The sequence below is a fragment of the Amphiura filiformis genome, chromosome 16, assembly GCF_039555335.1.
Source record: "Amphiura filiformis chromosome 16, Afil_fr2py, whole genome shotgun sequence".
Lineage (NCBI taxonomy): Eukaryota > Metazoa > Echinodermata > Ophiuroidea > Amphilepidida > Amphiuridae > Amphiura > Amphiura filiformis.
The window spans coordinates 27542684-27554962 of record NC_092643.1 but is presented as its reverse complement, the minus strand read 5'-3'; the positions used below and the strand labels follow the sequence as shown (position 1 = coordinate 27554962).

Genomic DNA, 12279 nt, shown 5'->3' with positions numbered 1-12279 from the left:
ACCATACATGCAGCAGCTAATGGGATATTCCAGTTAAAATCTATACACCCCATGGATTACATGACATTAATCTCCCACACAGGGGGTGTATAGTCTATATATCTACATCGAGCCACTAGTACTGGCACTAGCTTTGAAGTTCAGCGTGTGCTGCGTTGGCATAGCATGGTTTCTTGTGTATACATATGCGGCATGTTGATCGCGCACGTTAAAGTTTGTACATGCACCAAGTAACGCTAAGCTAACGCAGAACACACTGAACTTCAAAGCTAGTGCCGGTGACTCAAGGTAGATATACAGACTATAAATGTCAAGTGGAGTCACCCATTCAGGTAATCCCACTTGAAATTTGCACTCCCTGTGAGGAAGATTAAAGTCATATGTTTTCCATAGGGGGTGTGTGGATTTGAACTGGAATACTTCAAAAGCCCAATGGAAATGCATTTAAGTCTATTTCTGCCATCTATATATCGATTTCCTGTTTTGCTATATAATCATGTTCTGTCACATCTCGTTCATGTTTTCTATTTTTTGAAATGATACAGCAGTATTATGCAAATGATAATTATTCATGATGTACACTAATTAGCAATCACAACTAGTCAGTTGATCCTCTCCCATTTGCACTTTGTAAAAAGAGTATATTTCCTTATGGTTTGTATGTCTTTTTCATCACAATAATATTTCTTATCGGAATGTTTTCTTGGACAAAAATTGATACAGAAGTGATGTGCACTGAATTGAATGAAATATATATTAAGATATAAATTAAAGACGTTTGTTAACTGAAGTTTGTATATATATTTTGTTTTTGTTCATGAAAAAGTATTGAAAATATTAAAATATTGAATGTAAAAATGACAAATGTCTCTTGTTGCTTTTGTGGCTTGGACTACTGCTTGGACTAAGTGGCAAGTTTTCTGTGTCATGAAAAAAACGGACTAATCCACAGAATTTAAGGAAAAAACCCAGAAAACATGGACATTTACGGAAAACATGTTTTTCCTTGAGAAAAATAAAAATGAAGAAAAAATAAGAATGTGAGGTACTAATAATGAAAATGAAGCCGGTCTTCAAAGATGTCAACTTTAAGGGGGTACTACACCCCTAGTTAATTTTGTGCCTATTTTTGCATTTTTCTCAAAAATTAAAGTGCATTGGTGACAAGTAAGATATGTATATTATAGGGGCAAGGACTGCAGCTACTGCACTGGAAATTTTATTTCAGCACAGACAACAGTTGTGGAGTTACAGTCAAAAATGAGGGAAAACCAATATTTGATCAATAAATCAATAACTACTTGCCTTGAGTTGCTGAATTTTCCGTGCAGTAGTTGTAGCCCTTGCCCCTATAATATACATATCTTACTTGTCACGAATGCACTATAACTTTTGAGAAAAATGCAAAAATAGGCACAAAATTGGCCAGGGGTGTAGTACCCCCTTAAAACAACTAAAAATATAATGCAAGTAACTTCTTTTGTAAATTGGTTACGTGTAGTAGACATACACTTATATTTAATTTTGATTTGTGTTGTAGTGCTGAAAGCTAGCCAAATGATCAATTTTAGCTGTGTCAAAATAAAAAATGTTAAACTATCATTGCAATACCAGTGGATAGCAACCCTTGGTTTCAGCCCCAATTTTGGAATATATGCCACTTTGGGTGACTCACTGGGTTTTTACTTGGAGCTCCTTTGTATTAAGTTGATAAATGATATTGATACATATGTGGAAATGTAATAGCTTGAAATGGCACAACTAGTTAGAATGTTATCAGGGTTGTAATATTTTTTTTGATTAAATCATTTAGGAGTAAAATATTCATGGGAGGTACCTGGCCAACCTGAATCCTTACCCGATGCTATTTAACAGAAATCTCAATTAGTGCGTAGTACATGTATGTACACCAAGTGCCACCAAAATACCTGTATTTTCGATCAGCTGTCACCTGAAGACCATATGTTGAAAATAAATTTCGCCAAAACACCCATTTAAAATTATGAACCTAAAGACACAATTTTGTGAGGTCTATGGCTGGTCTTATACTGGTCTATAATGAGTTTTATGAACGTCAGGTGATTCAGATCAGCAAAATATCCCACAAGGGTTTAGCTCAAAGTTCAAACACTTGTCTTATTTCCAGCCCGGCCTGCACAAACCATTCACAAACAGACAAAAGTACCAATGTCACACACTGTTAATGTTTTATTGCAGATTCATACAACATATAATAATTCAAGATTTAATTCGTATGTGTACGTACAGCATTCAAGGGATGGCTTCATAACCCAACTGTTGGTTGACTATCAGCACCCTGGCAGAATGTGCGGTTAACGTTGGGGCTGGTTTCTATTGTTTGGGACAATAGAAAAAAAATTGAACTACCGTTTCCGCCAGGGTACCGGTAGTTGGGTTTTGATTCAGTATCACACTACAAATCAAACTTGGGTTTATATCGAGACATAAAGTACTTTATTTTTCAACCTTTTTTTCCCCACTGGTGGCACATCAAGAGAATAGCAGTCCTCAATTACAGGATGAAGGAAAAGATGAACTTTATTATCTTTACACATAGGGTGAACAGAAAGAAATGATGGATAGATGGTTATCTTATTGGAGCAGATTGTTTCCAATTACAAAATGATCACACACAAAGAGAGCTCTTTGCTGACAAGGCAACTTGTTTCTGCAGTCAAGATCATTCTGATTTCTTAAGATTTTTCAGTTTTCTCTTGAAGGCTGTTGTTGTTTCATTTTTAACTGGTCGGTCTGTGCAGACACACACTTTGGTCCTACTGGGACCAATAGAATTGAAGATATTGGCCACTCCCAAGAAAGCATACACTGCCTAACTGGTAAACAATTTTACCCCCAGCATTTGAGTGAAGGGAGAGAATTAATTCTTACTTCAATCAATCTCAACTGCCACAGAGTGATATTATTCACTTGTGAAGTCTGCATCTGAAGGGAGGGAGGAAAGAGGAGGTTTATCCTTTAAAATTAAATGATGTGAGTGACGGTGTAGTCCAAAGAGCTGACAAATCTATATTGAATAATAATTACAGAACTTGTAATCCAATTGATTTTCCTATAGACCAATTGACATCACTGTTTATCAACATAGGCGAGAGACTGGTCTATCGATATGCTTGAATGAACTGCTACACTGTTCAATGGCTTTCTTGTACTATATCAAATGTGGTGGGCAATTTAAAATGCATGTGCCCTGAGCAAACTACGATGCGTACACACACTGCAGGGCAAAGAACAATGGAAATTGCCATAATTCACGCGCATACTGCCAGGCAATGATGTTACATGTCAAGTGGTCTATACAAATGATGAGTTTTCTCATCATGTTTGGAAAAAGGATATTGTAAATTCATAAGAAAATCCATTGAATATAGGTATAGTACCAGTATTTCATGACAAAAGGTTGCTCCTTAAGGCAATGTACCAATCTCTCCCCTTTCTTCATCCGTCATCAATTCTACAAGTTCATTAGTCAATGTATATCGCTGTCCTTTCCAGTTGAAATGTGTCGGAGGAGCATACTCTCCAGCTTCCCCAAACTCAAAATGCTTACTTAACTCTATAGCAACGCTAGATTTAATAAGACCTACACCACCAGTTTTACCAGGCGCTGGGTGATAGATACGCCCACTTCTTGGAAGCATGCAGATTTTCTCTGGTTCCATTGGAATTGTATATTTATCACCTGTAAAATTGCATGACAGTCTGTCCAAGCATTCTGATGATGCCTCCTCTCCTTTATCAGGAGAAGTGTTGTCATGTTCCAAGATTTGGGTGAACACTATTGGCCTATCATCACATCGTATGAAATTTCTCTCCACGCCACATGGTGACAGATAGGGGAACTGTTCGTTGTACCGTTCTTTATTGTTTATTTTGAGCCGCTTGAAGAAAAATGCCAAGAACTTGGTGTCTGTAAAATGAAGTAATTTTAATAGAAGATTAGTTCAAGTTCAATTTTATTTATACATTCAGGCATTTTGGCCCATAGTATTACAAACTATTTTGCTTAATAAAACATCACAAATACACAAACAACACAAGTATATTTATGAGAAAAACTGATTATTAGTTATATATATTTTGCTAGAAAATATTACAGACACAGAAAATTGTAAGCTAAATATGTATGTTAATCTACACACCATTTCACAAGCACATTTTCTCCCCTATTTTAACTGGGGGAAGTAACATCAAGAGTTATCTTTAGTCTTCAAATCAGGCGTCTATGCATCTTCCAACAAGCTAGACAAGGTCACCTATCCCTGCCCATCTGAAATCTTCTGCAGCCTGTCCAGCGTCTGTCACTGCACCAACATCCAAATTCATACTCCAAATTACAAACCCGCAAAGACTGCTATAAACATTCATACGTACCCAACACGATATCTGACTGGAACTCATTGCCAGAACCCATCACAAATATCATAAAACCAGCAGCCTTCAAATCGGCACTTCAAGAACACTACGGGATCACAAGAAATCAAGCAACCAAGCAAGACCAATAAGCAAAAGCAAAACTACAAGCGCAGACACTACCCTGACCGTCTGACTCCAGCCAGGAGTGTTGGCCAGTACAACCACCAAGTACCAAGTACTTCCAATCATCCGAAGACCAGGTAATCAGGCCCTGGAGGGAAATGAGGGTACAGGGTGTGCAGCAGATTTGGGGTGCATTTTAGCCAATTAGTTTAGACTCTGGTGCATTTTAGTTTATTGATGGCTCTCAATATACTGAAAATTTGGTTCAAGAGAGCTTGTTTTTTTACAATTTTCTCAAAAAAAGTGCCAATTTTTCATTATTTTTCAGACAAATTTGCAAAAGTTTTCCCCAAAATTGGGTGTTTTTAGTCAAATTTGGTTTTAAAGGGCTGGTAGTTTTTCGTAGACCCAGTCGCACATCTCCACCCAAACTTAAGTTGAGAACCCCCCAGTAATTGGGACTTTTTAAATGCACAACATCCTCTCAGGACTGTTAATGTCAATCACAAGAAAGTTTCTGAATGGAACATCCTCCACCAAGACACATGTACACAGCACAACCACTTCAAGCCATTCAAGATTAAGTTGCAAATTGGACTTTAGTATCAACATAAAACATCTCACTGCTAGAGCCCACATTAACATTTATTGAATGACTTGCCCAAGACAGAACCAGATAGGACAACTAGTGAATGAGTGATTAACTGCAGTGTACACTACAATCTACATTGTGTTATTTGAAATAGCATCTTTGGTTATTAACAACCACCACTAGCAACATTTGCTCTAGAAACTACATTGCATTCACATTTTCTTACCTTTAAAGCATGTGATGAAATTCTTCACTTTTGTGTCATCCATAAATAACTGCAAAAAAACAACAACTGCTTTTTAAAACCAAGTTCACATAAATTTCAAATACCCCGTTAGTTCTTTGATAAAACTGGCCTGGGACACTGGGTACTGCTCAGCTAGCTGGCCAGTGGCTACAGTGCCATTGAAGCAATCTATATTTGCAAAGTCTGTATAAGAATTGCATACAGGAAACAAGTTACCAAATTCAAATCAATACCACTACAACAACAATGATGTGATAGAGATCTAGTCTGAAAAATCAGTCCCAGAATAAATCAATCATTAACTAACATGACCATGTTCTGGCCAGCCAGCCCAAAGCCCAGCTACGAGCTCATTACATAAGTAAAAGCAGATCAGACTTATTTCTAATGAATGGTTGCACATTCATGAGATGCTAATTTCTATTGTGTTAATTTATGTTGTGAAAATACACAACAATTCTCTCTCACTTCAATGGACTTTGTGAATAGAAATGATGGCCACCGTCATCGAGGTCACTGAAGTCATGAATATTGATGAATAGATTGTACGGTACGTATTGTTCTAAAAAAATCTGGGTTTTCTATTAAACTATGGCGTCCTAGCTGAAATACAACAAGATAATGTAAGATAATAAATGTTAACCTGTATTTTAGATAGGCATCAGGCCCAGAGTAGGAGTTGAACTGACAGGCAGGAGTTGCAATTCTTATTCTATCAGTCACAGATTGGAATTCTGGCTCCTGATTGACCAGATATGTCTGTTCCGAGTTACTTCCTGTCAGAGTGAAAGATTACCTTTGGATTGAAGGACCAAGTCAACACAATTTCTCTTAATTATTAATAGCTAAAATGTTACTTCTTGACTCATGGACTTCATTTATTGTTTTTAAAATTATTATGATAAGCTTACCTGCCCTTGATGATCTATGTAATAAAAATACTCTCTAACTTTTGGCTCTGGTGACTGGCCTTGAACATAACTAATGCATCTAACTGATTGTCTGTAGAGTGCTCTGAAACCAGCACTTATCCTTATATTTCTGGACAGCATCATCATTTAAATTATAGGCCAGGAAAAGAGGTGTGTTTTCAATGTTGTGATTGTGCAACCAAAACATAACCTTTTGACCTTGGCGCTGCGAAGTTTTGTCGGCGATGGCGCTGTTAGCGATCGCCCAAGCCAAGTTTGCAGTAAAACGCCTTTCGATTGGATAGTACATAAGTTGTCAGTATCTCATTTTTAACGATTATTCTAAATATTTTCCTTTTTTACAGTACAAAATTCAATTTTTATTGAATATTTGATCAATGTAGGGTAGAATATAACATATCTGTGTCATTTCATAAAGTAATTTGGATGTAATTTGATGTCGCAATATTAAATGAATATTTATTGGTAGCCAATCAGAGCTAAGTTTTCAAAGGTATAAATTAATCGTCAAAATCCATGGCCGCCGCCACAGACTGAAGATGAAATTGATGTTCTTCGGAGGAAGATTTGTGTGTTTTACAGTGTTATAAAACAACATATGTTTGTATGGATGATGAAAATAATCAACGGATATGACAAATATGTTGTAAATAGCGGACTGAAATGCATCTGATTAACAAAAAAGTGGCAGTCGTCCTTTGAATTTGTGTGCAATTTATTTTTTAGATGACAGAATTCTTCGTCATGGACTCCGTACTCTACTCTTCTTGAGTCCGATTATAAATTATAATTTTGAAGGTTAAAGAACTTTATTATTAGAAACTGCTATCGACCCAGCTCAGTGCCATAATTTCCTTGCATAATGTCAACCAAACGGTCATGGAAACTACGTAAGTATGGAAACTGAAGTTGGACAAGATTTTTTATTTTTCCACTTGACAGTGACACTTTTTTAATGTTAAATTTAATTTTAACTTTTTAATTTATTATTTAAATGCATGATTAATGAATGAATGTAACAGTACGGGCATAACGGTGAATTCAACGATCGATGGATCCACCGACATTTTTTTTTGGAGGTTACCAATACCAAAAAGTACCAAGTACCGTACTGTTTTTGCTCGAGCTGTCTAGCCACAAATTTGCTCACATCCCCCACGATAGCTTGGTACTTGGTACGGTACTTGGTTAGTTGTCCTCCGTAGAATACTGCAGGGGCATAACAGGAGGTGGGTGGTCACAAAACAAAGATTGTTTGGTAAACTAGACAATCATCGGCAAAAAGGCGAATTGTACTGGATTCAGCTTCACTGATGTCGTTGATGAAAAGTAAAAAGAGGTGTGGGCTCATTCCACATGTTCCATGTCAAATCACCCAAATAAAATGTAATTTTAAACCTGACCTCCTTCAAATTTGTTCTAATTTGGTATACAAGGTGATTTTGGCTGACAAAGCTGAAATTTCAAGTTTGAGCTTAATCGGACTTACATTTGTACGGTTCTCCCGCTACGGGTGGCCCATTTTTTGCGATTTCTGCGAAAAATGGCGCGGTGGCAGATTTTTCAACGACCATATCTCCGCAACCGTTTGTCCAAATGAGCTGAAATTGGTGTCATTGGAAAGCTAATGTCATAAAGAATCCAAATCTGTCATTATTTAAATTAATAAATATGAGCAAGTTAAAATTGTAAAACCTTTTGCCCTTGAATTTGACCTTGAATTTGACCGTGTGGATCATGTGACACGGAAACGAAAGTGTGTTCAAATTACACCCTCATATGTTTTCTACCTGTTACGGTGCTCAAATTGCGCAAGGGTTAAAACGCTCCATTCAAAAATGGCGCTAAATTTGGTGAAATTAACAAATCATGCTCTGTCTAGAAAAATTAACTTTTCTAAAATGCAAGAATGTCATATCATGTATATAAATTCAAGTCATAATGTACAACTAATGATTCACAGTATTTTGAAATTTGCTGTCCAAAATATGAAGTTTGAAGTTACATGAAGTAGGGTTGCACATGTATGATATCACAGTCATCAACAGGATTTAAAATAATAAGTTTCGCTGCTTTGCAGAATTTCACATCCATGTTTGCAAGTCAATCCCAACATACAAAACCGTTTCTTTTGGAATGACTACCTCCTGAGAAAGTTTCTTGTACAGAATTTATACTTTAATACGTTAGAAAGATACAGGTACTGGTACAAAAAATCGCAAACACTGAGATTAAGTTGACCGCAGTGCTAATACACATGCTCAACAAGAGGAGGTCAAGCGTTACAGCAATGAAGAAAGAACTAGAGTGGGAGAACCTCAACGATAGAAGGAAAGCCACAAGATTGACAATTTTTCACCAGGCAATCGTGGGTCCAGGGTCGCGCTAACCTGCGTTTCTGCGCGTACAGCGCATATTTTTAAGTTTGGGCGCATATATTCATTTTTGCATATCAGTTCAGGGGTTTTCATGCGCGCAGAAAAATGAAAACATGTGAAAGAAAAATAAAAGCTTCGATCTCCAATATTTACGGCCTGTCCAGAAATTATGTAACATAAAATGCAATGTAACATAAATGTTGAATTGAAGTCGCCGTAGCATTGTAACATAATTTAAAAATAGAAATAAAATACACACCACCGGCATAATTACACAGATTGCGATATTGTCTAGAATCACTGCTGATGAATTATTGCAGTACTGAATGATGACACACGTACGTGAGTTGGTAATTTCTAATTCTAGGGATCGGAAAGAAATGCTTTGTGGGTGGTGTGTAGAGATATGCCATCAGTGAAATACGACACAATGATCGGCCGTAGAGAAGAAAAAAATGACAAAAATTTGCCCTTGAATTATGTTTTATAGTCATAATACTCCAGTAATCCAATAAATATCATAATATTTGGCCTAAACTTGAACTCATTTGCAATGAAATGTCATTTTTTATTGAGTAAAGCATTGCTTCCATGTGGTGCCAATGGTGTTGAATTCTGCACTTTTATGGCATAAAGCAACACTTTTATAGTAAGTAAACTGCTCGGGAACTTTCTTAAAAAGCGAGATAGTTGGTTACAGGCGAGAATCGTGCCGTGAAAAGCGAGATCAATAGCCAAAATCACAAAATCTGATACTGATACATATAAAAATGGTACATTCAATACTTAACAGATTAGAGAACCCCTCATTTTAGGATTTGGCGCATATTTTAACACTTTCAGGGGGTTCAGGGGTTCTGAGAACCCCTGGTTTTAAAACCTAGTGCTACCCCTGCGTGGGTCACCTCGCAATTCCAGTGCAAAATGCCCTGCGTCCGGTCAAACGGAATTTAAGGCACACATCAACAACAGCAAACAATTTTATTCCTATCGCCACCAATAAAGACTGTTTTAAGTACCGGTACAGTTTTATTCCCAGAACTTTGGTTGACTGGAACTCTTTACCCAGCAACTTAACTATAATCCCGGACAAGGAAAACTTCTCTGAGGCGGTGAAAGAATACTACAAATCAACAACAGCAAGAAAGTAACAAGTAAACCACATGCGCACAGTCCTGTCCGGTTGACTCTTTTGAAATAAAAAGGGTGTTGGACAGTATCAACAAAGAAGAAGAAGAAGAACTGATAAACATTGAAGATGACTTTAAGTACATGTAGTCCTTTGAAATTGTGAAGACCAAGGGGATTAGGGAGTTGAGCCATCCCCCACCCAAAATGAGTTGTTAGCTAACTCAACCCACACAAAAGAAAATTTCACCCCCCAAAAAAAAAAAAAAAAAACCCTACCCCTTCTCAAAGAAACTCCCCCTCCCCCACAGTGTGAAATTGAAAATTGGCTTGATAAACACAAATTTTGAACTTAATTTTGGGCTTAAAAATATAGTGTACAATTGACATTTTCTTGCACAATAATCACACCCAGTACTCACAGTAACACAGGGTCCACCGGGAATTTGTTTGTCTTTGCCCCCCTACCATGATGCGCTACTAAACATGTAAAATACCTGGACCCCCCCAAAAAAAAAAATAAAGGATTTTTAAAAAGACCTTGTACATGTAAATTAACAAGGTTATGTTTGTAAGTTAAATATTTAAATATGACTGTGTGAGTGTGTGTATCAAATCAGAAATGCAATTCTGATAAGTTTTTGCAAACTTCACCGCAAAAGAGCATATCCTGAGCCGGCATTTTCCGTGCAGGCACATCGTAAGCTGACTCCACCCTGGCTAATTAATTTAATTAAAACCCTAAAACTCTGAAGATTGCACATTCAGGATACTTAAGGGGGTACTACACCCCTGACCAATTTTGTGCCTATTTTTGCATTTTCCTCAAAAGTTATAGTACATTGGTGACAAGTAAGGTATGTATTATAGGGGCAATGACTACAACTACTGTACTGAAAATTCAGCAACTTAAAGTAAGTAGTTATTGATTTATTGATCAAATATTGGTTTTCCCTCATTTTTTACTGTAACTCCACAACTGTTGTCTGTGCTGAAATAAATTTTCCAGTTCAGTAGTTGTAGTCCTTGCCCCTATAATATACATATCTTACTTGTCCCCAATACGCTATAATTTTCAAGAAAAATGCAAAATTAGGCACAAATTTGGGCAGGGGTGTAGTACCCCCTTAATAGTATTCAGGCTTGTCATATTTAGGCAATTTGACTAATTTGGGGCAAAAAAGCAAATCAGAAACAACATGTACATGTAAATAAGCTGGAGCAAACATTACCACAAATGTGCATATCATGGGCCAGCATATCATGGGCCGACTCCACCCTGACTTTTTTTTCGTTCAGCTGCTATAACTTTTGAAGTATACATGCTATATTAAAAGTTAAGGTACCAATTTGAAGCACTCACTAAGAGCTTTAATTTGGTATATAATTTACCTATTTAGGTATCTACAATTTATAATTAAACAATTCAACATTTATGCAAAAAAATTTGCGCAAATGTCCGGGCTCCAGCCTATGAGACCCCCAACTCATAACACATGGCCAACTATATAAATTTAGGCGCCCAAATTTTGCTCCCAAGTAAGAGGCGCCAACTCGTATTCAAACCGTTCGAACTCAAAGTCATTCTGCCACAATGGTTTAAATCTATGTTCAAGTTACTTCCATTTCCAGTTCCATGACCTTGCATACTAGCATCATTAATAGTATCAATAGCTGTTGGATTCCCTGATTTTATTGTTTCATCCTCCATGTTCCGAAAAAGTTCATCAAATTCAAAGTTCTTTTTGATTATGACGCCATCTTACTGGTACCGTACCGTACTTAAAAAAACAATCAAAACTTTTGACCGATGATATACTAGAATTGCTGACAATTAAAAGCTTCAAGTTTTTCTACATTTAGGGATTCAATCATGTTTCACCGTTGTTCATCACCGATTAACAACGATGCGACCGCGTCGTCTGAGTTGTTTACTTCAGCGAGGTCAGCTTTAGCTGCCCCGGCTTAAGTAAACCATGCAGACGCTGCGCCCGGACGCATGAGTTGTTAATCAGTGATGAACAACGTGAAATATGATTGAATCCTTTCAACAACGTAAAACAAGCTAAAGATGTCTAATTCGCATGATTCTTTCATTTCGGAATGTCCGTTTGTCATTGCCACTCAACCACAGATCGCGGTATTTCTTGTTGATATCGGCAATAAAACAAAAGAATAAAGCGGTAATATTTAGCTGCTACCGCCAACGTAAGAGAGTTCATGTTTATGCATACGTTCCAGGCATGACAAATTTTACTGGCGCTCATGCGTAACGCAGCGTACATCGCGTAACCTTGCGTTCGGCGTATACGCTACTGGACTATGGATTCATTACCGATTAACAACGCTTGGCTCCTGTGCAAAGGTATAGGAAGAGCTGTTGAAAATGCAATCATGCATGTTGAAAATTATTGTGTGCTATGAGATGTAATTCTATAACCCTGGAGCCAGACCTTAATTTTTTAAGAGCTCAATCACTCCGGA

At 37.1% G+C, this 12279-nt stretch overlaps 2 protein-coding genes across 2 annotated transcripts in view; one reads left to right on the top strand and one right to left on the bottom strand.

Moving 5' to 3' along the window:
* Nucleotides 1-2195: 2195 nt before the first annotated feature.
* Nucleotides 2196-6486, bottom strand: LOC140135825 (UPF0598 protein CG30010-like). Its single transcript, XM_072157451.1, has 3 exons — nt 6269-6486; nt 5337-5385; nt 2196-3949 (listed from the first exon to the last, which is right to left on the bottom strand). The coding sequence occupies exons 1-3, from the start codon at nt 6413-6415 to the stop codon at nt 3447-3449; spliced, it is 699 nt and encodes a 232-aa protein (XP_072013552.1). The 5' UTR covers nt 6416-6486; the 3' UTR covers nt 2196-3446.
* Nucleotides 6487-6814: 328 nt separating this feature from the next.
* The window catches only part of LOC140135824 (katanin p80 WD40 repeat-containing subunit B1-like), a 28983-nt gene continuing 23518 nt past the window's right edge, over nt 6815-12279 (top strand). The window contains exon 1 of the mRNA XM_072157450.1: nt 6815-7179. Within this exon, the coding sequence (XP_072013551.1) occupies nt 7152-7179 (28 nt within the window). The 5' untranslated portion in view covers nt 6815-7151. The remainder of the gene's footprint in view (nt 7180-12279) is intronic.

What these genes read in the sequence shown, in the direction of transcription:
- LOC140135825 (XM_072157451.1), bottom strand. Translation starts at nt 6,415, where the DNA reads ATGATGATGCTGTCCAGAAATATAAGGATAAGTGCTGGTTTCAGAGCA. An exon ending in ACATAGATCATCAAGGGCAG is followed by an intron (nt 5,386 to 6,268) that starts GTAAGCTTATCA and finishes GTTTTTTTGCAG; the next exon opens with TTATTTATGGATGACACAAA. An exon ending in TTTCATCACATGCTTTAAAG is followed by an intron (nt 3,950 to 5,336) that starts GTAAGAAAATGT and finishes TTCATTTTACAG; the next exon opens with ACACCAAGTTCTTGGCATTT.